General features: G+C 43.4%; 1 protein-coding gene across 1 annotated transcript; it reads left to right on the forward strand.

Moving 5' to 3' along the window:
• Positions 1-1,439: 1,439 nt before the first annotated feature.
• Positions 1,440-27,723, forward strand: LOC138514514 (olfactory receptor 13G1-like). Its single transcript, XM_069629986.1, has 7 exons — positions 1,440-1,493; positions 8,047-8,195; positions 17,523-17,567; positions 17,639-17,689; positions 24,206-24,290; positions 26,215-27,134; positions 27,687-27,723. The coding sequence occupies exons 1-7, from the start codon at positions 1,440-1,442 to the stop codon at positions 27,721-27,723; spliced, it is 1,341 nt and encodes a 446-aa protein (XP_069486087.1).
• Positions 27,724-27,942: the final 219 nt, after the last annotated feature.

Consider the following 27,942-nt stretch of genomic DNA (forward strand, 5'->3'; position numbering starts at 1 on the left):
GTGGTATGAAGGAGCTCTTGGATTTAAGTTTGAGATCATTGTTGGTTCTATGTTCATCGGGTATCTCAACATCAGTGAAGAATGCCCTCAATTTCAATTTCCGAACAAATTTGAAAAGTTCTTTTTTGGTAATGAAAAGGTTTGTGCTATGCATTGGTACAAATCTGAGTCCCTTTTGGAGGATTTGTTTCTCTATATTGCTCAAATTCCGTTTGGATATTTTAATAATTAGACTCTCCTGTTCGGATACCTCGACTCTGGTTTCTGCGAGGTTTCTTTTCCTGTGGCCCCTCCTGGTTCTTTTCTTCCTTTCCCTTTGTCTAAAAAAGGCTGCCTGAGTGGTCTCTCTTGTCTCAGTGTTCGATCTTCATTTCTTGTGGTATCCTCTGTAGCGGTAGTATGCTCTTCATTAGCAGGAGTTGGTATTCTTGAAGTGCCTGGGCGAGATTGAATGTCTGAGTCTGAGCTGGAATGATCAGAAGTATACGTAGAATGTTTAGTTTGTCCAGGCTGTCTATACTTGTCCATCTAGGTGTATAGCTCATTGTTATAGTAGTCATAGGTGTTTCTTTTGAATTTGCGCATCTTTTTACTTTCTAAGGTTAATAAGTTTAGTTGAGTCTGCCGTGGATGAGGCTACAGCTTTCCCTTGTTGGTGCATGTTGAGTTCTGCATCAAGGTAGATCCCTAGTGTTTTGACATCATGAGATATATGGATGCTATTTCCCTGATTGAGAAAGGAGGTGAAGGCTGGGGTCGAGGTGCTTGAGTTGGTGAAGGAAACCGACAATAAGCAGTTCCATTAAATCATTCAGTCAGAGGTGGTGGTTGGCCATCCATGCATGAATGATGCTGTAAAAGCGTTTATTATTAGCAGAGTTAAGTTCATGGGTGCCCGTGTGTTTGAGAGGGATCTGCATATTGTCAGCAAAATTTGTATAGCGTATGTTCAGGTTGTCCAGGCGGTCAAAGAAGGGCTTGGTGTACATATTGTACAAAGTGGGAGAGAGGCAGGACTCTTGTGGGATTGCGTAGGATACTGGGATGGGGTTGGCAGCTTCGGCTCCAGTGAAAACCCTAGAGGTTTGCTTGCTCAGCCCGGACTTAAGCCGTTTGTCTGCTTCTTGGGAGTGGTTGAAGGTGGTCAGGAGGAGGTGGCAGAGGATTCGTGGTCGACGGAATCGAAGGCTGCCAAGAGGTCTTATCACAAATGTTGCAGAGTTGGGTCTTTAGATCAAGGAGAGTGGATTCTGCGCTATGTCTGGTTCTGAATCCAGATTAATGCATGCCAAGTAAGTTGTTAGTTTTTAAGTGGGTTTTTAGGTGTGATCTAGGATTTTCAAGAGGAAGGGTACTGTCGTGATAGGACTGTAGTTGGTCGGCTTGGTGGGGTCAAGGGAGGGTTTTTTCAGCAGTGGTGTCACACATGGCTTGTATTAATGGAATTGGGCACAGAGCAGGAGCTGAAGGAGGCGTTGATGAATTTGGCAATGGTAAGGGCGAGGGGTTCTGCACAAAGCTTGACAATGTGGGCTGGGTAAATGTTGCCTGTTCAGTTAGATGCTTTGAGGCATTGGATGGTGGAGAGTGTGTCTTCTGCGGAGACATGGGAGAATTTGAAAGGGAGAGAGCTGGGTGTGAAGGGTGAGGGGATATCTTTGCTAATACAGATGATCTGTGATTTCCTGAGGATGGTTTTGTTTCTTAGGTTGAGGATTTTATTATCTAAGGTGGATTGTACCAGACAGCACCCAGGCAGGGCCTTTATGCTGGAAGCACAGTTTTGCTGGAAAATGCATTGCATTTGGAACAGATCTATCACGCAGAAGCTTCTTCAAACTGATGAACATTTTCCTTTCTGCCTGTACCGCTGCTGTGAAGTCTGGGTAGATGTAAATCTTGCAAGCTTCAAATCTCAGCTGGCCTTATTCACAGGCTTCATACAGAATCAAGTTGCAGTCTCTGTAATTAAAAGTTTGAGCCACAATTGGCCAAGGTGGCGTTTGAGGCTTGGACTTAGGTGCAATAGCTCGATGTGCATGCACCATTGTAAAATGCAGTGACAGTGAGACAGCCCCCAACATATCCAGCAATATCTTCTCTACAAAGTCTTCCAGTTGACCGCTGGGTGCCTGTGCAGGGACACTGATTATACAAATATTATTATGGCAGGATTGGGACTACAAGTCCTCACACTTAGCCACTGTGTGTTGTGGGTCAATTGGGTGAGGCCTCCCTTCACTGCTGTCAGGTCATCCTCTGACGTGCTGATCCTACCCTCTGCCTCGGTGATTCTAGCCACCTCTTTGTTGAGTTTATTTTACAGTGTACTGATGCTAACCGTAATATCATCACATTTTCTATTGACTGAGGTGAAGACAGTTTGCATATTATCGAGAAGAAGCTGGACGTTGGGTATCTCAGGGTCTGGGGGGTGTGCTTTGCTCTCAACACTGCCATCCCCCTTTGGTCTGTATTTGGGGGCATGCCGTGTGAACGCATCCATTTTCATGTCTCTTGGCGCACCAGGTGCCCTTAGTCAAAGTGCCAGATACAAAGCCGAGGAGAGACAAAGGATATTAAACTGGGGGCAACTAGATGGGCCTGTGCTACTAGGGCATAGAGTGTGGAAGAGTCTCACTGTAGTTGGCTTTGTATAATTACTGATGCTAGGGCCCATGTGGAGTAGCTCCATTGGGAGAGGAGGACAGTAGGCCGCCCCTCACTGGGGTACCCGTGGTGCAGGAATAAAGATCACCACTGAGGCATGCCTACTGTCTAAATGTCACCACCAGCTTTGGACAGCAGCCAGAGTTCCCAGCAAATTGGGGTGGAGCAGCGACAAAGATAATGAGGAGTGGCTACGTCCGATGCGCCGGGCTGCTTGTTCCTGGAGCTTAGTGGAGTGGATGGATAACCCCATTCATGGGCACTGCAGGCACGCATGGAGCATGGGCCAGTAGACGTGAAGTAGGCCTGGGCAATCCCAGCACCAGGCGTGGTTCAGCCGTGCCCCTCAGGGAGTCAATTGGTGTGAAGAGGCATCCAGTGTCTCCCAGGCTATTACAGTCTGGAGAATCAATGGCGCTACCGGCACTGCGGCACAGAATATAGGCATAGGCACAGAGCTCACGTATGATGTGGCCATCTTGAAGGCTGCTCTGCAGTGCTCTCAATTTCCTGTGTTTTAAGGATTTGTTAATGGCACACAACATACCCCTGCCTTGCAAATTGATCAAGTGTTAACAAATCCATTGCAGACATAATCTAAATCAGTAATTATTGCTAGTTCCTGGCTTTGATAATATACAGGAGAAAGGACAGCTTTATACACGGCCATTAGTTCCTTCACTCCAGGAAGAAGCTTATAAGTAGCTAAGGGTTATGGAATGTCATTCATGCCAGCATTTCCAATAATAGTTCATTCTTTTTATGGTCAGTGATATGGTAAGAACACCCATCCACATAAACTATGGACATTTCCTGACAGGTGTTTCCTCTGTACAACATGTGAAGAGATTTTTGATTTGCTTGCATAGTATCAGTTATTTTGAATTCCTACAGGTTAGCCCCGAATTTAAAGGATCCAGGAATTAATCCTTGAATTTGCAATATTTCCAGACCACATTCAGTTGTTTTAGAAATATTGTAGAGGCTTGCGGTAGGTCTCAGCTATAATATGCTGCCCACGGATCAACGGGTCATAGTTTTTGAACACCCTCCTATTGCCAGGGGCAATTTATTGCAGAAATTAAACATACTTTCAATAGGTGACAGTGTTTTACTTGTATGTAAAATGATCGTATTAACCTGGTCATGCTTCTGGTACAAGACCGCAGTTAAACAAGTGTGGGAAAATCCTGTTCGAAGGAAAAATGTATTATTAATAATAGAGTAGGTCAAGCAAGGAACCTGTGAAAAATGTCTTTTCAGTTGTTCACAGCCTATGTTTGAGAGTCCCCCATACTCTGACTTGCTTTAGTAAATGGACCGTGGGCTGGGGGATCTCTGCATGATTCTCTTTGAATTTACAACTGCAGTTGGTCATTCGTAAGAGACTTAGTAACTCATGTAGGTATGTAGGATTTGTCAATTTCACTAAAAGCTCAACCTTATTTTTTTTCAGGATAAAGGTAACGGCTGCAATTCCACGGTTTAGAAAGGTTACTTTGGTTCTGTACCACTGTGCTTTCTGAAGAGAATATTTGTGCCTGCATTCAACAATTCATTCAACACATAGTCGCTCTCCACCAAGGGCTCTTCGGAAATTTAAATGTTAATGTATAGGTTATCAACACAGATGCAGTTCCATTTTTGTACAAGGTCAGTCATGACTTTATGTAGGAATATGTTACCCATTGCAACTCTAATGTACGCAAAAATGTACCATGCGTACTACTGCCCCCAAATGTAAGGTACATTTATTTTGGTGTATTTAAACAGTACATTTCCCATTAGTGAAATGGAGAGCAGAGTATGCTTCAGAACTATGGATCTATGTGACTTGATGATTGATATAAGGGAGAGGCCTCCTTGAAATGTACACCCTCTTGTTCAGTTCCTTTAGGTCATTTAAAATGGTGTTTTTATATTCATGGTACATGGTTATCAAAGGTACTTTGGATCTTATGAATAATCCCACAGGTTTCAACTTTTTTGATATTCTCTGTGAGTGATTCCATTAATGCGAAAGGAAACTTGTGCTGTTTTACAAATACTTGCACCCTATTATGGTATGTAGGTATTGTCATGTAATGAAGTGATATTTGTCCACAATCATATAACTCAACATTAAATATTTTCTAGAAATCTAAAACCACTTGTCTCAATTTGTGTCTTTATTCATCTGTCTCACAGGCATCAGCCATCTTGATCTGTTCTGCAAACATCTAACAGAAGCCTGGAAATATTTCTGGACTAGCAACGGTGTAAGTATCTTCAACTTGTATAGAAAGATCTATATTTATGGCATCTACCTTGTTGGAGGATTCCTTGACATCAAGCTTGTTACTGGTGACTCGGAACACTTATCTCATATTCAAGAATGTCACAGGTCACATTCTCTACCAGATAAGGGTATAGGGAGCAGAGCATAACATTACCTCCTTGTCGAGTATAGAGAGTCTCTGGTCTGCTATCAGTATTGTTATAACTATCTTCAGGTATTGGACCAATGATAAGATTGGTAAGGTCCATTGACAAGTGTTGGAATCGACAGCCATTCCAATGGATGTGTCTTGAGATGAAATAAAATGTTGGTGGTCATTGTTGTCAACCAATGTCGGAATGGTATCATTTTTAAGATCTTATGGTAGAGTTGGATGCAGAGGCAGTCCTTGTTGTTGAAGAATGTCATTTAAATTAATAAAAGCTTCTTCAGTAAAGAAGGCTTGTCCTTTTCTGATTTTTATTGACAATGTGCATTGCCAAGCATTTCCAGGAATAATAATGTCTACTTTGTTTTGAACTTCAGAAGCATATGGCAGCAATTGAGCTGACCTAAATGCCTCCTGAAGCTCATTCAAATCCATCAGATTTCCCTTGATTCTGGACAAGACTTTGTGGTTGATCAAATCCAAATTCATTGCTAATCAATGCTATATGCAATATGCCATTACTGATATAAACATTTCAAAATTAAATTTCTTGTGTCCCAGCAATATTGATTTATTGATTTGGTTCCAATTATGATGTTCAGTATACACTGGCTAGTACTTAGGTATTTTGAATTAATCTTTTCAAGTCCAGTTTCCTATTTATTTTTTAGTTTCATGTGGGAACCTTCTCATATTTCTGTAATGTTCTGAACAGTTTTTCACTGATGAAGCTACTTTCTTGTATAAAGCAAACATTTGAGAGAACAGGACCCTTATAACCATTAATGTAATTTGAATAGGGAGGGATATGAGCTATCCTTTACTTTGTAACTTACTTAGACTGCTTATTTCATTTTCTGAGTTATTTAGCAGTTGCATGAGAAATTCGCTGGAGATCCGTTGCAGATAAAACCTGCCATCCAGATTGGAGAACTATCCACTCTCACCTTGTTCTTCCACATATATGATAGTGATGTCAGGGACTTGAGTATTTTGAACATGAATTTCCACTCAGTCTGGATATATTTCATTTAGGTGAAAAGTGCATACTGTTCATACTGATATAAATTGGCACTTCTTTTTAAAATGATCAGGGGGCAAGTTTGGGTCCAAAGAACCAGTTTCACACAATATATGAAATGTGTAAGCCTTCAATTTAAATCATTCCACAGTAAGACGGGTATGCCCTAATCAGCCATGGCTATCACCAGATGAGTCTATGTATCCCTATTCTGATTTCTATCAAAGTAACCCTGTACACCGAAATCTCTTTTCCATCAAAACTGTGTAGTTCTCCATTGATGGGTTTCAGGGTAATATAATGACTTTCCCATCTTTCTTGGTGCAGAGTATCAAATACTTCTCAAGATATCAAGGTGACTTGAGACTCTGTACCTATAAGAGCCCAAAGTCACACTGTCCCTGAAATTAGATATGTGCACACAACATTGCTCTTTCACTTCCAATGTACAGAGAAAGTGTGACTTAATGGATATATCTGAATGTATTTCTCATGTTTAGAGTTTCATTATTTTGACCTTGGGCTGCCACATCGTAGGCATCTTCCACAAGCTCAAATTCAGGTGGGCTGGTCAAGGACTCCCTAAGATTAAAAATCTATTTCAAAATCACATAATGAGCAAGCACTTAATCTCCTGTCTCATTTTAAAGGTCACTGCCACTGCTTGGAGTGTAATCAATAGAAAGGTCTGGAAATTAAGAACTAACCTCTTTTTTTTGGTATCTCTATTTTCAACTTTCTGGGTCTTGGTTAATTTCGTTATTTACTTTAGTCTCGTTATCACATTTCTTTGAGTTCAGATTCTTTGTTCTTTAGGAGGTGGCATTTCATCTTTGAAAGAGAAAACACTTGGTTCTGTCTCCAAAAAGTTCTTGTATTTCTCAAATGTAATTGTCGCATTTTTCTATTCACTTAACTTCACGCTCTTGTTTTATCTGATTTTATCTAAATGGATGAAGAAGGGTTATTTTGGTCTTTAACAATTTTTCTGAAAATTCAGGGGTATATTCACGGGATGTCAAAGAAGCTTCTGCCAGTGTTTGATCTGAATGCCTACAGGATTTCCCTTCCTCTTCTCCTTGTAGATTTATACTGTGCATATTTCCCTCTTGTTATTGTCCACTCTGACTTGTTGACTCAGTTTAGACAATGCTGCAGTGAGCATAAGGATAAGGATATCTGTGTTGAGATCAGATCATCTGACCAATTCTAAAAGCCAATTGGTTGACCTGTCGCTCAATATATGAAATCGATTCTCCACCCACTTGACTACAGGATGGTCTTTTGTCATATTTCTGTTTTTCCATAATGTAATGATCTCTTCTAAGGGAGAAATCCAGGTAACTCTGATAACTATTATTGTATCTATTGCACGGTCTTCACTCAGCTTGGTACTGGGATCTGTTATCCTGGTGTCATGATGCCTACCCCCGGGCATCCGGACCCAGCCCAGCAGCCTCGGGAGCAGGCATCCAGACATTCATTGAGACCCCAGCAGCCCCGGCTGGGGTCTATCTGGGTTCAGTCCTGGCGCCTTAGGCACCAGGCTCATATTAGACATCAGTCCTGGCACCATAGGCGCCAGGCTCATAGGCATTACTTACCTTGTGCAGACCATGCTGCAAATGAATCAAAGCCCACGTGAGGCCTAGATGGGACTATTTTATTACAGGGACTATTTTTTACTCGGGTGTGATTCTGGGGAACTTCTTACCTGGGACTATTTTGCAGGCTATTTAAACCACGCCCGAACAGCAGCCCATGCTTTGCGTTATTCTGCACTTCAGCAGCGTGACGCTCACCGTGCCTGCAGCATCCAGTCCTCTGCCACGCCCACCTCAAACCTGGACACCATCCTAGAAGAAAGAGAGATAAGAACAAGAACTTACCTTTTAATCTTCATCTGTTCCCGAATTCGCCGCACTTCAGAACGGGAAAAAACACGTCGGATATAAAAGCATCGCATTGCTAGCAGAAGCGCCGCGCCACACCTACCAGTCAGCATCTCCACGGTTCAGCGCTGCAGCCATCATTTCACCGCTGCATCCGTGGAACCTGGAAGGGACAGAGAGAACAAGGTGAGCCGGGGGCTAACAAAGACAATCAAAGCAACCATATTGTACTCACCAGAGTTACCGCTCCCCTAGGCATCTTTCATCGGCATACCACCTCTTTAACGCCGCACCTGTGGGAGGAAAGAACACTTGTTAAAGACATTTATTTCGCTTTTACCGGACAACGCTGGGTAATACAGACTCTTACCCACGCGCAACCTGCAGCACTTCAGGTGAACTCTTCTCGGATCAAGCTGCAATACAAAAAGGGAAAAACGAGTGAATAACAGACAATTGAACTTTATAGACTTTTTACTTACGTCTCCTTGCTATTTACCACGGAGTCCAACACATCTGGAACTCGCCCAAAATCTTCAAACCAGTGAAGCAACTGGGATTCTACGCGTCCCTGCGCTCGGTGCAGGATGGAGAGCTCATCATTACAAACAATAAGGTGAGACAACAAAAGGGGAATATCGGGGTGCTTAGAGGGAACGAGTTGAACAAGTGTTTCCTTGCATCCACTGGGTGGCTAATTCCCCTCCTCCTGCTTTTAGGAAACTACTTTTGCAAATCAAGCAGACAAAGCTAGGAAGGCCGGTCAGTCAGCCGTCTCTGCAAAAGGGAAAAACGAGTGAATAACAGACAATTGAACTTTATAGACTTTTTACTTACGTCTCCTTGCTATTTACCACGGAGTCCAACACATCTGGAACTCGCCCAAAATCTTCAAACCAGTGAAGCAACTGGGATTCTACGCGTCCCTGCGCTCGGTGCAGGATGGAGAGCTCATCATTACAAACAATAAGGTGAGACAACAAAAGGGGAATATCGGGGTGCTTAGAGGGAACGAGTTGAACAAGTGTTTCCTTGCATCCACTGGGTGGCTAATTCCCCTCCTCCTGCTTTTAGGAAACTACTTTTGCAAATCAAGCAGACAAAGCTAGGAAGGCCGGTCAGTCAGCCGTCTCTGCACTACGAATAATGCTGGTGGAGACCTTAGCAGTCCAGTTCCGATCGACGCCCCCGTGGGAACCAGGTGAGCGTTACAGAACACGAAGCCTATCTACAAATCCCCACCCTGGCGTTATGGAGACCTCAGAAACTGACCAACTGGCCCAATTATTAGGGGAACTTAGAGCAGAAGTGCACTCTGCCCGTCAAGAGACTAATGCCCTCAGGAGAGAACTGATTGTGTCAAAGGAGCGCACTGATGATCTTGCTAGGCAATTGTTGCAAAACCAAGCGGGGCAAACACCCCTACCTGGACTTGGGAGGGAATCCAACCTCTGTTTCATCGAGCAATTCTGTGCAAGTGATTTTACCACGAACTATCCCTTTAGCTCCATCTGAACGCTTTGCTGGGGACCCAAAAAGGTTCGCCGTGTTTATGAATCAATGCCGCTTGCACTTTTTATGCAGACCTGGGGCCTTTCCAAATGACCAAGCCAAAGTAGCCTTTGTATTATCATTTCTTAGTGGCAGCGCAGCAGATTGGTCCATTCCACTAGTCAACCAGGATGATCCCCTTCTCCGGGATTTTCAAGGTTTTCAAATGAGCATGGAAAAACTATTTGCCAGACATTCACAGGGACAGGCCCTGGATAACAAACTTTTATCCTTACGACAGGGTAACCAGGATCTGTTAACCTATATCGCAACTTTCAATAGGTTGGTGGTGGAAACCGGATGGCCTGAGGAAAAGCGAGTTACATTATTTCACCGTGGACTTCGGGGAGAACTCAAAGACGTCTTGGCTCAAGTTGTGAACCCACCTCAGGATTGCGCAAAGTATATAGACTTAGTGGTCCAGCTAGACCATCGACTCCAGAACAGAAAGGCTGACCAAGCCAAGTTTGAGAATCGGGTATTGGTTAAACCCAACGTTGCCTCCAAAGGGACTGATGCATCTAAACCTATGCAGATCGGGGGGCTTAGAGGACCCTTAACGCAAAAGGAAAGAGAAAGGAGACGCCAGATGCAACTGTGTCTGTACTGTGGAACCTCAGGACATTTTCTACGGGATTGTCCTACAAATCCACCCAAGAAGGTGGTAGGAGTTGCTGATAAAGGCAGAGAGCCCGATTGGGGAAACGACCACACCCGACAAGCGTAGAGGTCCGCTTGCCGAGCTTAAAGAAGAACACTCAGACCTCGCACCTCATCATACCAATGGTCCTTGTTGATCCAAAGCAGCCATCACGTATGCACGCAGTAAGAGCATATATTGACAGTGGGGCCGTAGGGAACTACATGGACCACGATTTGGCTTTAAGGATGAATCTGCCTCTTTGCAAGAAGACCACTTCGGATGTCATCACCACAGTCGATGGAACTGAATTAGCCTCAGGGCCCGTAACTCATTCCACTACAGAGATGACACTGTTAGGTCAAGACGGGTATCGAGAAGCTATTGTGTTTGACTTAATCAAGGCCCCGCAGTTCCAAATAATTCTGGGAATGCCATGGTTAGAAACACATAACCCTTGTATTGATTGGCGAGAGAAGAGAGTGACCTTCCCGGATTGTGTTCGTACCTGTTACCAGAAATAACCCTTGAACAAAAGTCTGGCCACAGTCACTACTCCAGTTGCGCAGTTACCTCAGGAATATCAAGACTTTCAAGATGTTTTTCAAAAAGAACAGGCAAACACATTAGCGCCTCACAGACCATACGATTGTCAAATGACCTCTTACCGGGTGCACAACCTCCTTGCAGTAGGATCTACACACTTACTGAGCCTGAAAATCTTCACCTACGACAATACTTGGATCAATACCTTGCTAATGGCTTCATTCGGCCATCCAAGTCTCCGGCATCCTCAGCTTTATTCTTCGTGCCTAAAAAGGAAGGTGACCTTAGAACATGTATAGACTACCGCGCGTTAAATCAGATTACGGTAAAAAAACGATACCCCTTGCCTCTGATCCCGGAGTTACTAGACCAAGTAAAGGATGCTTGCATCTACACCAAGTTAGATCTCCGAGGGACATATCATCTGGTACGTGTAAAGAAAGGCGATGAATGGAAGACTGCCTTTCGCACCAAGTACGGATTATTCGAATATCAGGTGATGCCCTTCGGGTTGTGCACTGCACCAGCAGCCTTCCAGTATTTTATGAACGATGTCCTTCGTGAACTCATTGACGTCTGTGTTGTTGTATACATAGACGATATTCTAGTGTACTCCTCCTCAGAATCAGACCATGTTAAGCACGTTTGTGCAGTCTTTGAGAAACTACGCCAGCATAAGTTATATGCAAAATTGGAAAAATGTGTTTTTCATACTACAGAAGTCGAATTCCTTGGATTCATCCTGACTCCAAAAGGGGTCCGAATGGACTCTCGAAAGGTGGACGCAATTCTCAAGTGGCCATCACCCAATTCAGTTAAAGGGGTACAAAGCATGCTTGGATTTGCTAATTTCTACCGCAGATTTATTCCGGACTTCTCACATGTGGTACACCCCATCACAGCACTTTTGCGAAAGAACAAACGCTTCTTGTGGACTGAAGAGGCTGAAAGAGCCTTCCAAGAATTGAAATTAAAATTCACATCTGCGCCTGTCTTAAAGCATCCATGCCCCGAACTTCCATATATTGTGGAAACCGATGCATCCAGTTTAGCCATGGACTGAGTAAGTACATATTTTGGAAGCGCATGAAAGAAAGTAGGTTTAAAGTCCTAACTTTCAGTATTGACATGTTGAGAATGTGGGCAGATGCACGCATGAGTTCTTGAGTAAACTCCCTAGTTGGTCCTCAGTAAAACATTACATTATAGGGTGCCTTCCAGGCTTATAGTGGGTTACCATGAGTTGAACATATTTTTTAAATGGCTCCTTTTTAGGAGAGCCATTCATAATGATTTTGTCCACCAAAGAAACTAAAAAAACTCAATATTATGTTTTCAAAGTTGTTTTGGTCATTTTTCAAACCAAATAATGCCATCACCTGTTGGTACAATTGTAGAAACCCCCAAACAGTTTATTTTGCATTTTTATGATAGGGGGTCATAGAGCTTTGTATAGCCTTAATCTGTTTGAGTCTTTCACAAAATGTGATTGGGGTTTTCGATTTCTATATCTCCTTACTTGGATCCAACTTCCCACATCCGAATACGAGCCAATGCTTGAACCTCCCTCTCTGCTTACATATTATATTTACTCTCTCTGTCATAATGATTTTAGGAAGGTTTCCTATGTGTAAGGTACAGGGGTAATTTTCTTCTGTTTTCACCAATTCTTTTCTAGGTTTGGGGTCTCAAATCTTTTCTGATTTGGTGAATAATATATGGCACCTCGTCCTGTTGACACTCAGAAACAGTATTTCCACATCTAACTAGAGGATCTGTGATTTCCTCATATTCCCTGGTGCATGAGGATTTGTTTAAAATGCCATTTCTGGATTGTATTCCTTGTTGCTTAAGGTTAGGCATGTTGGGCTAAATTGTCTCTCTGTTTGATCATACATTCCACGTCTTGATCTCTTAACTCATGTTGAAACATTATCTTACTTATTCTGAGCTTGGGAGTACTATTCTTCCCAATCACGTCCACTCCTTATATTGCAAGTGAGCCAACCTCCCTCCTCTCCCCAGATGGTCCAGATATTCCTCTGTGTATGACTGGGACCTTGGCTCTTCCTATTTGTTGCAGTGTGTTTGGGAAAGGGAAATGGTATATCTGACACCACATATGTCTTCACAATAGCCGTATGTACCATCTCAACTTGTATTTCTCAGGAAAGATCAGGGCAGTCGAGAACTTGTTTCAGGAATAGAAGAGAGTCTCCATTCTTCAGATGCTAAACTCAACATATATTCTATAATTTCTCATCTTAACCTAGCATTGTTATGCATATCAATAATTATTTGTAGATTACAATGCACTAGTTATTCCCTACATTGAATCAAGTGATCTGACTATACTCTAGTTTTTAGGTCAGTATTTCTTGAGTGCTTTTGTAACACCTCTAGCCAGGAATCATTTACTTACTTACAGGCACGTGTTTCATTCAGTGTCTCATGATTCGTGGACTGCCAGCTAACTTTCTTCAATTCTTCAATCAGCAACTGCACCATCAGGACAAGTCATTAATTTTTATGTATCTGACATTTCTCCAAATGTCACTTTCTCTTCTCTTCATTTCGCTAGCTCTCATGAAGACACCTTACTTTGAGCACTGCGTGCATGCAATTGTGATTTGTTTTGGTGTATTTCTTGAATAACATTGAGCTTCATTGCAAGTTTGGAGGTAGCCATGCCGTCATTAACGACATGGCTACCTCCAAACTCTTGTCTCCGGGTTCCGAAAAAAGGGAATTTCCGGGCCATTCTGACTTTTGCGGGCCCGGTAATTCCCATTTTTGGGACCAGGTACGTCCCCATTCCCATTTGAGCCTCCATAGGGCTCAAATGGGAATGGGGAGGATGCTAACAATGGACCCGTTAATGACGGGTCCTTTGTTAGCATCCTGGTCTGCTTGCGGGTGCCGGTATGCACGTTTGGCCAGACCAGACGTGCGTACCGCAACCCGCGAGCAAACTCGTAATGTGGCGGCCCGGTATGAACAGTGCCGGTACCTTACCGGCACCATTCATACCGCGGCCGCCAGGGTCGTAATGAGGCCCATTGTCTTCATCTTGGACTGATTGGGTCCATTGCTTTTTAATTATTATATTCTGTTGTAGCTGTTCAAATTCAGCCTGCAAAACCATATCTTTTATGATGGGTTTTGTAGACAATTCCTGACTTTCTTTGAATTGAATATGTATTGTCACATTGTTATCTAATAAATCATTGGTATAAATGGGTTGAGCACTTAATTTACTATGTAATTTGTCAAGTATCTGTAAGCACTCACTGTGAATGTCATTATCATTCAAAGTTTCTCTTTCTAAACATGGTTTGGCTTCTCTGCACACGTTTAATCCATCTTGCATTGCCTCAAAGAGACTGTTTTGTTTCTGTAATGACCTAATTGATATCCAGAACATTATTTGATTGTATTGTTTCCTGTTCTCACTGATTCCTACCTTACTGAATTACTTTTAATTCTGCGGAAGTCTTTTGAGCAGTTTCTGTGATTACATCTATGTACATATCCCATTTAGATATTCTTTCCTCCACAAACATGAGGTGGAAGAAGGTATGGTTTGAAAGAGTCACAAGCATATTTATTTCCTCTGTATTAGTGCAAGTCATATACAACTTCTGCATTGAGTGGTCTAGTGGGCTCTCTCCTTCCCAAATGTTTGCTCCTGTGTTCTTCACTGGCTCCTTGTGGAAGCCTTACCCTTAAGAAAACAGAGTTGCATATGTTTAGGGTAGCTGAGAAGCAGGACAATCCATTCTCTCCCTCTGCTGTTGTACTGGATGTTAGGCAAAAAGCCTACTTCTTAAGTGATGAGGAAGCCCCATCTGTAGTTCTTGCTGCTTTTTATGCGGTTTGGTCTTTATTTTAATTAAAAGTCCATATTGTTCCTAAAGCAGCAGTAGCCCATAGGTACCCCTTAGTGGCCCTCAGAGGGTACCCTCTTTCTTTGCTGTCCAAGAGGCTATTCTTGATTTGTGTAAAATGGTGACACTAGATGGAAGCCATTTTACTGGGTTGTTTCCCTTTTGAACCCTTCTCCATTTCACAAAAGGAGGCTGTTTTTGTTGCCTCAAAGACCTCAGGGGTCACAAGACCATCTTGTCTCTCTCTCTCTCTGTCAGAGGAGATGGCCATCTTTGGCCCCTGAATGCCTGTATTCCAGGGCTAGGGTTATAGTTAGATGGACAACTGTTATGTCTGGCAAACGCAGATCCCTGTCTAGGATAGTGAAGATTCTTTCCATTTGTGCATGCAAACCATTGGGTGTAATCGAAGGGATGGTAAGCCCTCTCACAATTTTATTCGCACATGAGTATCACTCAGAAGTCCTGCAAATTAACACATTTTCAATGGTGTGATAAGAATACACGAACATGGACACAAATGATCAACAATGTACAAGCATCATGGAGTTTACCAATTTACAAATTCTCTGCAATGAAAGGAACCTGTATACCTTAAACCATTTTGCATACTTGCCAGATGTCTTGGCGACTCCCGAACAGCATCCCAGCAGAATGGGGTGACCCAGACTCATACAGACTTTAACAGCAAGGCTTACTGGTAGAGGATGGAAACTACATGTTTGATTATGGCTCCACCAGAATCCAAGATGGCGGTGGTCCTTCATGTAATTACAGTTGAGCCCCTTTCAAAGCTACATGTCAGCTAACATATACGTGAATCAGAAAACAGAAATTCTTTCAATACACAAGGGGATTGTCAAGGAGAGGAAGGACTTTCCTATGAAAACCAGCCAGATCGGTCTGGCTTAGTGGGATGTTCAAGTAGGAGTTTGCGCAAGGAGTTTGGCAGAAAGTGGCAAGAAAAAGAGTAGTGAGAGGAGGGCAGGCAAGGATAGATGGAAGTTGTAGGGAGCATGAAGGAGGCTGGAGGAAGAAACAGTTACCATCGGTATGAGGGGAGTTATTAAGGAATGGAGAGGTGGATCATCAGTGAGAGGACAATTTTTGGGGGGAGTTTGGAGTAAAAGATAGTTACTCTCTGAAAGAGTAGTGGGAAGGTGGGTAAATCAATACCATCTGCATTACACCTACCATGGAGGGAGACAGATGTGGAAGTACTTTCTAGCTGGCCAAGTGAAGGAGCAAGGAGGGGAAGATATCAGCACCATACCTGAGCAGACAGGAGAATAACAAGGGCCTATATTAGCAAGAGAGAACAAGGATGTTCCAGAGCAGAATGAAGAAGAAGAGGGGGAGATAAGAGATGGTGCAGATTTGGGTGGGGGTCGAAGAGTCATTATACAGGGATTGTCTTGGTACCCATGATCCTAGATAGGCCTCAGGAAGCATCAAACTTACCTGGATTATTGTGCATCCTCACCCAAGATGGCGGCCTCAGTTGCACCACAACACTAGTCTTTAGCAGATGCTCTTAGCTTTCTCTGAGATTCTTCCTTCACCACTGTTCCTTTTCCTCAGTTCTTCCAACTTTTGGCATTAGATTCCTCCTCCTTCCAGCATTCCCTCTAGTGTCCTTCATTATTTTCCCCGCTTCCTTACTCATGCAATCCTGGTTTCATATGGAAGTTAGAGAACCCAGACGTCTGCTATTCGCTGACTGCTGGACCTCACCATCTGTCCTGATGGCTTCCTTACCCTTGAAGGGTTCTCTAGTTAGTTTCCCTGAAACTCATGCAGTATCATCCCAGTACCCCTTTTGAACACTTTGTGGGCTACAGAGGTGACTATACCTATCCTTCACTCCAACAAAGAGAACAGGTCAGTGAGTTTGCTTGTTCAATTTTGACAGCTAGTGAATCTACCAAGGATGCCCTTGGCCCAAACCCACTAGACCTCAAACAGGTGGACAATTCTTGGCAACGCTCAACCACTGTCTAGCTCTGATGGAGGAGACCTACTGAGTGATCCAGGCTCTGGGCAGGGATGGCCCTGACCATCACACTCAATGAACAACTGATCTGGAAGTGAGCATGCACATAACCCAAAGACAAAGTCCTGGGTTGTTAAGAGAAATCCCAGGTTGGGGTAGACAGAACATTTTGCTCAACCATGAAGTAGACATTTTTTGTGACCTTTGACATAGGCATCATTTGGAATAAACTCTTTTCTGTTTCCAACACCGACCACTGAGTCAGCCTCCTTGTCTAACCTACCCGCCTCCCATGCCACACTTTGTTGGTAAGCCTGCTCTCGCCTTAACTTCAGGTGATGGGATTTTATTGGGCATTTTAACAACATTGTGTGGACCTGGTAAATTCACTCTGTCAGGTTATTGTAACGCTCACCTGGTATCCACGGTGAAGTCACTCAGCCTGTTCTGACCTTTTACGACCTCAAACCCTTCCCTGGAGTCTACTTGACTGGAGACTATGCCTGAAACACAGGATTGATAGAGTTTAATTCCCTATTGTCTCTGTGTGCTTAACGCCCTTCTTCCCCGGGGTCCAACCCTTCCCTTTGATCCACAGCTCACCTTGTTTTCTTGGAAAGTGTTCTCTCCATCCTGCTTTCAGCGCAGGGGCGCGTTGATTGATGCAGGCTCGTTGCTGCCTAGTTAATTCACTGGCAAGAGTCCGACAGCTAAGTATAATGAGTCTTTTGAACAGTTCTCTAACTTCGTTCCTCTCCTTCCTTAGATGATGGCCGGCGTCCGGGGATGGCGACGTGCTGCTGAGATGAGTAGCGCTGAAGGTGAGTGAGAGCGCGATGCGCAATGTGACCCTTTCGTATTTGTATTGAACTGAGTTCTTTTTCTGTGTCTTTTAGGTGCTGTGACATTTTCACCGTGGATGCCGGTTATGAAGAAATGCAGTGAGTAAGCACGGTATGCGACACCTCTAGATGTTTCCACGCTAACCTGGAGTGTCTTTTCCCTCTTGCAGATGGATGAGAAGTTCCGGAGACAGAGTTCCCCCAGAGCGTATGGGATTCAGGTAAGCGTTTGAAGCTTGTCCAGTCTTTAAAAATACGCGAAGATTTGCTGAATGCTTACTAATGCCTTTTTTCAGTTCTTTTCCCTTTCCTTAGGAAGCGGTGTGCCAGGATGGGAATGACACCGCCGAAGATGCCCGCAGAACAGAAGAAGCGATGAATGATGGGCAGAAGCGCCACAAGGTAAGGCTGTTCCTAACGGTGTTCTTGTTCTTGCAGGAGCTGAGCGCAGAAGAAAGATGCAGGCCTAGTGGAGACCAATCTGAACACGGTGAGTGTCACGCTGCAGGTGCAGAAAACACAAAGCATGTTTCTCAGCCTGGGCGTGGCTTAAATAGTCTCTGGGTATCCCAGGTTTCTCTGGGCTGAACCACACCCAAAAGACTAGACTGCACATGCAGTTCTTGGAACCGAAATATGTGGGGGCATCCATCTTGTCCCCTTCAATGCACTACAAGTCCATTCCCCAATGTTATCCTATGGGAGTGAGTGAGTCTGGTGCCACAAGCGCCAAGTCTGACTCCAAGTGGGTCTTTGGAGGAATGGAGAGGCCCTTGAGGGCCATGAAGGTGATCGTGGCCTGGCTCCAGCCTGACATCTTGGAGGGCTGGGGACATGAGGGGCAGGAATCATGACAGTTATGTATACAAAATGTTAAACTGAATGCCTCCGTCCTATCTCTATCTGCCGACAAGGGATTGGATCCCAGGGTCCAGGTGCCGCTGATCACAATACCACTTCCATTCAAGCTTGCTGAGTTGATTGGTCCCGAACTCGCAGATTGTGAAGTCCTATTTCTTATCCATCTTGTTCTGTTGCAGATGCACTCATGGACTGTACTGGTACCCTTTTGTCTGTGGTATAGGGAACACTTGCATTCTGAGGTTGTGGAGAGGAGAGGGGCACTGGGGAATACCTCACGTACCAGCTCCAGTACTTTTATCACTCTGAAGTTTCCTCTTGCCTCCAGAATTTCTCGGGCCCCCTCCCCCAACCCTAGGCATGCGACTATGCCACATAGCACATCCAGAACTGTGTCAATAGGCTTGATATTGCTCCTCCAAAACCTGAACCGTAAGATATGTGACACAGAAGCCAGATTCTTTTAAGCCTGCCTAGTCCTAAAGCAACGTAGACACCATTTAAGTTGTTGTAAACATGTGCAATAGTAACTTACAAAATTATTTGTGAGTAGTTGAATAAACTCACACAACCTAACTAAAACAAACCAGTAATGAGAGAATAATTCAAATTGGAATGAGGTAAATGGATAGATACAAACGTATTGGTATAAGTAGAAAGAAAGAAAGACAAAATGGCAATTCACCTACAAGATGAACTAGCCGTAACAGATTTTTGATGGCAATTCTTTGTTTTAAGTAAAGACTTTACTTTCTATGCATCACAAAAGATGCATATTCATGCTCAGATATCACATGATGTACTACAAGATTCATGAGAATCAACCTGAGGTAACATTCGCCTGGCTCATCACTTGTCAATACAATAAAAATAACACTGATTGGCATGAAGGGTCAGTTCAATATGTCAATACTTAATGATGAAGCTTTAAGAGAAACAATAAATTAAGGCATTAAACCTTTGTTATTGTGCTTTGGTTTAATATCAAACCTTTCACAATATTTCAAATATAATTAACAAACATTCTGATTGGCCCTCGCCGGGGCTTAACCTGACCTGGAATCCCTCGATTCCTTGTCTTTGTTCCCGGCGGGAAGTGTGGCAACCCCCCAGCCAATGAGGAGGCTTGAAACGGGCAATCCCCGCTCTGAGCATCCACACGGCTGGAGGCTGCCATCCTACCCCGCCGGTGATTCAGGTACGTTTTTTCTTTCATCCTTCTCCCTCCCCTGCAAACAATCCACTGTCTGCCCTCCCAACCCGACTTCCCTTCTTATTTCTCCTTTTTCGAGCATGAACGCACTGGCAACAATTCTGTTCCCAGCGCGTCAGTTCCCGATGGCCACCATGGAAAGGGAAAATAGACCCAATTTTCCCTTCTCTGGCATTAATTTTATTTTCAAAATTATTTTTTTCTGTTTCAAAATGCTGTAGCGTTTCGGAACAGAAAAAAATGCTATTAGTACCCCGGTTTTGCGGGCTGGGGTACTAATAGCAAAAAGCCCTTTTAAGCATTATAACTATGGGCCCGGGGCATTTCTCACGCTCACCTTAGGTCTGCGGGAGTATCAGGAACCTCAGCTTGGCACTTTTCTTGCTCAGTGGACGACTGTGTCTGTGGGAAACCAAGAAGACAGACAGAGATGGGTTAAGAAGCTTAGTGGTAGCTGGAATCCGCCCTGTCCCCCCTGACTTCCCTTAACCACCCAGCTTGCGTGTATGCGTGCTCACCTTATGTGATAAGAAGATTAGCTCTCCATCCTGCTTGTATCCCTAGCAGGGGCGCAATAGTTCAATCCACCAGTTGCTTCACTGGTGTATAGTCCTGCCCAGACCCGATGTGGCTTGGAGCTCTGCTGCGCTTTTCGAGAATGCAATTGTAGCTCAGTAGCTTATCTTGCTGCTGGCTTGCCTGATATTGTCCTTTGCTGGCAAGTTTTGATCTTTTTTTAGTCTGTGTCCGTTTTGCCTTGGACCATTGTGCGTGCACAATGGAGAAGTTGCCAATGTCCGTTTTTATACACTTCTTTCCTAAACTTACTGTTCCCTTTCTCTTTGCAGGGCTTTGATGGGGCGGGACACAGGAGCGTGGCTGAAGAAGATGTTGTAGCAGCTGATTACCTGCAGATGGGCCGCGCCCCGATGACCAAGACAGCTGATGGAAGGGCCGTGCCGAAGTGGATGTGAAGCGGAGGAGCTGCGGACCCGATCAGTTGATGTGAAGAGCCGGAGCAGACGTGGGCATGTTGCAGAAGGCACGCGGACCCAATCAGCAGCTGTTGTAAAGAGCCAGAGGAACGTGGGTATGTTGCAGAGGGGCGCAGACCCGATGATGGCAACAGGTGATGAGTTTCTCTGGAGAGCGAAGGGAGGCTCTTCTAAGGCAGGCTGGCATCCTCAGAGATGATCACGGCGAGTGTGCCACTGCCTGCTGACAGAACATCGTGAAGCGTGACAGCAAGTCTGGGTGTGGCTTATATAGCAGTCACACCCTGCCACACCTGGAGACTAGACAGCAGCCCTCAATAGCATTTGGGCTCTTTCCCCTCCATGTTGGATGGTCAGTTAAATAACCTATGTTGTATCCGGTGCCATAATCCCCATGCCTGGGTCCAGCTGGGCTCATTCCACACTCTCTTGGTGGAGCAGTAGAGAGGTCTAAATGCACGATGAACCCTATGGGGGCGCTTTGGAACAAACATGTGTGCCTGAGATACAGAATTGGTGGAGGCGAGTGTTGCAGGTTTGGTGGTTGTGACAGCATTACCTGACTCAGTAATGCCCCTGTGGCTCGGTGCTTATTGCTTAAATAAAGTCAAAAGAAAGATAATAAAATAGTACATACAGCTACAAACTATCACATTCCATTCATCTTCCAACAAATGTATTTTACGTAAAACAGTCACTGCTCTAATTAGCAAAACAAGTCTTCCTAAAAGCAGCTTTATCCAAAAGGCCTCAGACAACATAAAAACCTTATTCAAAAATCTGCTAAAGTGCTGTAGTCTTCGTGTCCACAAACTCGGGCACCCTATATAGCTCCAGATAAGTTTGACATTATATTATCTAAAACATTTCTTCAATGTTCCGCTTGCACACTATAATCACTATGGTATTGTATTATTCATTTATGTCAATTTAATATATACAACAATGAAGAGTCCTCTGTCATCTTAACCTTTATAAACAAATACATTTGTCTAAGCTTAGCTAGCATAACTGGAGTTGTTAAATTCTTCTTAGAAACAAACAGCGGCTGGATTGATGATAAACATGTAGGGTTCCCTTCCCCAAGACTTAAATGCAGCAACTTATATTGGTCTCAGTCTTTCAATGTTTAACACAACTCGAGATCAACTCGATACTCCTTCTGGATTGCATTAAAAGTTCATTCACAGTGCTCCTTTTTTATTTGTTTAGCAATGTCTTTAACATTCACAATGGAGGGTTCCCTGGTTTAGGCACAGTTGTCCGACCACATGGTCCACCCATCACAGGTCTTGTAACCAGGAACCTTAAGCTCTTTAGCCCACATAGGTTCTTCTTCATCTGCCCCGTGTACCAATTCACATTCACTTAGCTTCCTCTTATCAGCCTCATTGCTTTATGTGCAGTTTCACACTCTCCTGCCTTCTCCAAATTAGCCTCTTGGCTTCCCCACACGGTGTCACACATCCTATGCCAGTTTTGGCTGTTGCTGGACTGTATTTATTCACAAGGTTCACTTTGCGGTGGTCTTAGTTTACTCCACACCTTTCCATCATGCTCTTTCACACTTGTGTTCATGTTTCATGTGTTGCTTTCAAATGGGTGCTTTCCCATTTAATTTTCATTAACTTGTAGCTTTGCTCTCAAAGTTTTCATGCAGTTTGGTATTTGATATCATAAAGTTTTCATTCAGTTCTATATTCTATATACATGCCTTTTCGATCATTATTTACTAGCTGCTTGATTCCCAATCCACCTGTGACTTTGTGTTTGTTCGCATTCTGTGTTTGATTTTCAGCTCACTCGACATTCAATCTGCTTACATCCAGCACCCTTAGAGCGGCCTGGTCTCGAGTGATGCTCCCTTTCACTCACTGGTCCCCATTGGTTCTGTTGCACTGAACTCCTTCCGCTCCGCATCCTAGTTTTCCTTTGACTGGGAGCCCCACTTGCACCTTTGATGCTTCTCTGAGATTGCCGGCAGATCCACTCTGCTTCTGCTGATGCTGTCAGCAGTTGCTTGCTCGTCCCATGCTCGCAGCTCCAGCTGCATTTCCCAGACCACATAGGCTCCCACACCTAAGGATGTCCAATGGCCCAACCTCTCCTGGGTTCCACAGGTCGCTGGGGTTGTCTGCCAGTGTCCTGGCATCTCTGCAGGACCCACCACAGCTGCCTCCTCATGAGGAGGGTCCCCTGCTAGCATCTCCCACACAGGCCTCCCTTTTGTTCAATGTGCTGCTCTCTTGGTCTCTTCTTTTACACCTGCAACCTCTTTACAGGTTGTTGGTGTGAGCTCTTAATTGAACCTGCCTGACTATAGTTAGAGGAACATGCCTGACTTTCACAGCACTTTGCAAACATTTTCCTCATCCAACAGTGGTGAAAGGAGTTACTGGTGTTCCCTACTGCTAGTTGCTTCTTCCTCATCTCAGTAGTGTCATAGGAAATATGTGGGAAAATGAGGGGAGCTGCTTGACAATAGCCCAGGAATGACGTGGGGATGTTGGGGTGGTTTTCAATAGGGAAAGGGGGATACCTGTGGGTAACCACTTCCAATCCCTGAGGGCCCCTCCAGCCAGGTGATCCTCCCTCGTTTCTCCACCCCATGAATCGGGAGCAAATAGCCTTTCCCAGGCCATGTGATAAGAGGATCAAGGGGGAGTAGAAGTGAGGATACCCTCAGGTTTCTCACAATACACAGAAGATTCATGAGCCATCCGACCAAGGAGAACAGAGGGAAACACACATCTAAAGATGTTAGAAGAAGGGATAAAGTATATGAAAACAATTTCCACATGAAGAACTACAACATAGAATGACACAAATATAAAATGAATTAGAAATACACTGACAGATTGAAAGATAACTATTCTTTATATGGCAGTGCAAATTGGAAAATGGGTACTAAGGTGGCCACATTCTTGATGGAAAAAATAGACTTGCAAGACATGCAGAGGAACATAAGATTCAAAAACAGGGAAAAAGCAGGGATTTTTGCAGATTTGTTACACAATCCTATGCCCACACACATTTACGGTACAACAGAGATGTAGACATACCTGGGAAATGAAAATGTCTTTCCTTAACAGCACAAGTAATTAAAGATTCGTCACCTCCATTCCCACAGGTGAAGTTGGTTGGCCCATGGGATCTATGCAGAAAAGAAAGTGGCCAGGCCCACACGGCCTACTGATTGAGTTTGTCAAACACTACAGAATGGAGCAGATGCCAATCACTAATTAATAAAACAATTCCAAATACATATTTTCCTCAGACGTTCAAAGAGTCATTGATACCAAAGTCAGTCATAAATGTGACCTCAAAACAAGGAAAATATGCTGAAAAATGTTGCATGTATAGGTTAATATCTCTTATTAACATGGGAAGCAAGATCCTCACATACATTCTCAGAAAAAGGATTGAGAGTTGAAGACAAAATGTTACATTTATTACACCTAGACCAAGCAGTGTTTGTCAGCTGTAGTAAAGCTCACCATCAGACCCAAAACCAGGTGGTTATCCTGTGTTACTGTAAATAGAAACAGTTCCTAGCCAAAATATTAAGTGTGGATGCATAGAAAAAACCTTCTGGGCCTTTCCAATGCGAGAACCTACACAAAAGGAACTTCAGAAATAATTGCATACATGCAATCTTTATACACAAGTTGCATGGATAAAGTCATGGTTAACCATGTCAAAGAAATCATCTTTGAAGGAATTGAAGACTACTGCCAAGTTGCAGGCTGTACAGTAAACTGTGGAAAACCAATGATAATGGCTATATGACTGAAATCCTATGGTTGGAAAATTAATGTTATCAAAATGACCGTATTTCTGAAACTTATTTACCCTATCTCAAACACGCTTCAATACAAGGCCGAAAATCTCGTAACATGGTTCCACTGCCTGATATCCCCTGGCACCGGGGTATTCAAGGTGGTGATGGGTCGGGATGTTAGGCGGTGGAAAGTGTAAGTCCCCATTCCAGTGAAGTCCCATGGGACTCCACAGGAATGGGGACACGGAAGCACTGGCACCGTTACTAACAATGCCGTGAGCACTGGCCACTGCAGGCATTCTCAAAGTCTGGAGGTGCGGAAAGGGTGCCAGTACGTTGCTACCGGCACCCTTATTTCCAGACCGCCAGACTTCTAACGAGGCCCACTCCAATTCCCAAAACAAACATTTTGGATTGAAACAATATGTTCTAATTTCATGTGGGGCACTCTAGCCTGTCAATAAGGACACTACAAATACCTATGTGCAAGGGGGGATTTGGTCTCCTGTACATTAAATATTACTATAAATCCACAATTCTAGAACACAGTAGCAGGGTAGTACAGATGCCCAAGCCCCAGACACTGGAATTAGTCAATCTGGAAAAAGCAATGCTGAAAAAGCAGAATGCAAGACTAGTGTGGATGTAAAACACATATCAAGAAATAAGGGGATAATCAGTAAATTTGTATTGTAAGAAGAATCAGAAGGTCCACAAAGACAGAAGCTTACTAGGAAATACACAAGGTGTTGAAGTTGTCAAGCACTCCACTGTGGAATAACCTAAAGATGTGCATTATTTGCAAAGAGATTAACTTGAGAGGAACTTAGACACAGAGACAATGCAGGAACTCACGTGTAAAGTCTGCAAAATTAATTAATTAAGAGAACTTACTAGAAAATTCGAACTCCCAATCTGCAAAAATTTGAAGCGCTTACACTTCCTCAAAGCAATCAGTGAGCATTGCTCTGGAGAAACAAAGGCGTCTGTCAAGATAACCCCAGGTTAGGCAAGGCAATAGCCATATTAAACACAAACATATTAACCGCAACAGTTGGCAAGCAAAACATAACTGAAAACATGACCTACAAGATTCACAGGGCAATGCAAAAAAGTGATTAAACTGTGCTGACAAGACTCCAAAAAATGTTGCAGATGTAATACAGCCAAAGGACGCTTCACTCCTATACGCTGCATCTGCATCAAAGTGTGACAATTCTGGACAGAAGTATTGGAAATGATATAGTTAGTACCAGACAGATAGCTGACAGCCAACAGATGTCTCTTTGATAAAACATTGACACTGGTAAAATTGGACTATCAAGCCATCTTCGGATAGAAAATCGCTTTCAGTAGGCAAATGCCTGGTACCCCGCAGTGGAAAGAGATAGTTCAAATAAAAGTACATTCTAAATAGAGAAATTAGGAACACTTGAAACCATTGAAAGAGTTACCTTAAAATTATGGCATTTCAATGATACATTGGGCCTCATTCAGAATGTGGCGGAAAGGCAACAACGGCACCAGTATTGCTACCGGCGCCGTTGTTACCTCTCCGCCACATTACGAGTTCTGCTTGCCAGTGCCGGACTGCACGTGTGGTCTGACCAGAAAAGCTGGTGAAACCTGCTGAAAGTTAGGATATACTTGAATTTAACTTATTTATAATTTTTTATGCATGCCAAGGTAGACCCACAATCCCCTTTCCTTGTATTGTGTACAAATAGCCAATACTAATGCCTATAAACCAAATGGACTGTTATATTCGGAAGAATTTGTATAATCTTCCTTTATGTCATGTAAGCTAGACACTGTTCCTAGGGTGCTAACAATTCGACACTATAGCCTCCAGATGTGTGTGAATTGATTCAATGTCTGTTGCTTTTCTTCCATTAGATGATGCATCCCACTCTAGCAGAACTAAGAAATAATACAACAACCACAGATTTCTTCATTATGGGATTTTCGAGTTACCCACAATTACAGGCATCTTTCTTTGCTTCTTTCCTGTTGAGCTACCTGCTGGCAATGTTGGGGAACATCTTGATCATCTCTATCATATGCTCAGATACTCATCTTCATACCCCTATGTACTTCTTTCTGGCCAACCTTGCTGTCTTGGACCTCTGCTGTACTTCCATCACCATCCCCAAGATCCTGGAGAACCTCTTGTCGGAGTCAAAGTCAATCTCGTATTTTGCCTGCATGACCCAGTTATTCCTGATTTCTTGGGCATTGTGTACTGAGCTTCTGCTTCTCGCAGTGATGGCATTTGATAGGTATGTAGCCATCTGCCATCCTCTCCATTATGCATTACTCATGTGCAAGAAGGTCTATATTTCTTTGGGAGCAATTGTGTGGCTTGTTGGCATGTTCAACTCCATGATTCACACTGGCCTAATCCTACAGCTGTCCTTCTTTGTAGGAGCTGCATTGGACCATTTCTTCTGTGAAATTCCACTAATTCTAATGATTTCCTCCTCTGATACTCACATTGTTGACCGTGTGTGCCTGGTAGCAGATATCCTCTTGGGCATGACGTGCTTCTTCCTTACAATCATTTCATATACATGCATTCTCTCATCAATTGTGAAGATACGTTCTGCTGCGAAGAAGCAGAAGGCCTTCTCCACTTGTGCCTCTCACCTACTGGTGGTCACTTTGTTCTACGGGGGTATCATATATACATATGTTCTTCCTGCTCTGAACTTTGGAGCTGGTGCCAGGAGCAAAGTAGTATCTGTTGTCTATGTTGTTGTTTCCCCCCTAATAAACCCATTGATCTACAGCCTAAGGAACCAAGAGGTTAAGCGAGCGTTCATTAAGAACTTTTCCAGAAAAATGTTCCGAATGATATAGTAGCATGCTCCACTGACACTCATATTTTAAAAGAAAGACAGCTATTCACATCTTTGAAAGCCCAATACTGACAAAATGTTTTCAAAACAATACAATTGTTCACATCATCAGGTGATTCATGGTTTCCTGGCCTTTCTTTCAACATTCATTATGTAATCTATGTCGTACCCAATGATCGATTATTAAATCAATTTGGTTTGATGTATTGGTATCTTCAATTTCTGTACTTTGTGTATGTTTGTTAACTTTCTCTTTTCTTGTGATCTTCTATAGTATGTTTAGTGTTTTCAGTTGTGCTTTAATTCATGTTTCAAGCATGTATTGTGCTGACATTTATCTTCGTGAGGTTGCTTAATTGAATACAGTAAATTCACCCTTCCCATAACTGCACCAGTTATATAAGTAGGGTAATGTCTGCTACTGAGAACTGTGTTTTCCTGACAAAATACCCAGAAAATTGTTCTGGAAATGTTTCCATCAAGATGTCTGCCTTTGCTAGAATATGTGAGCATTTCTGACATTGTATCTTTCCTCTATTGTGCCTGAAAGCATTTCTTTCTATTTCTCATCCTTACAATATCTTTCCTAACCCCACCAACATCATGTCCCACTTTCTGACAATGTCATAATTGCATTACATTGATATATCACTATGACCTCCTGTTGCCACACTTACAATAATGTCTCCTCTTCGTTTTGCATTCTGTTCTCTGGCAAAGTAGTGCCACTTCACCAGTATGCACTTGCAAGTTATGCTCCATTAAT

The sequence above is a fragment of the Ambystoma mexicanum genome, chromosome 12 (assembly GCF_040938575.1).
Source record: "Ambystoma mexicanum isolate Mex_15411 chromosome 12, UKY_AmexF1_1, whole genome shotgun sequence".
Lineage (NCBI taxonomy): Eukaryota > Metazoa > Chordata > Amphibia > Caudata > Ambystomatidae > Ambystoma > Ambystoma mexicanum.

Excerpts from the sequence above, each read along its gene's own strand:
- LOC138514514 (XM_069629986.1), top strand. The coding sequence starts at position 1,440 with ATGGAATTGGGCACAGAGCAGGAGCTGAAGGAGGCGTTGATGAATTTG. Across the intron at positions 1,494-8,046 it reads CGTTGATGAATTTGGCAATG|AACGGGAAAAAACACGTCGG; the intron begins GTAAGGGCGAGG and ends GCCGCACTTCAG. Across the intron at positions 17,690-24,205 it reads CCAGAGCGTATGGGATTCAG|TTGCATGGATAAAGTCATGG; the intron begins GTAAGCGTTTGA and ends TTTATACACAAG.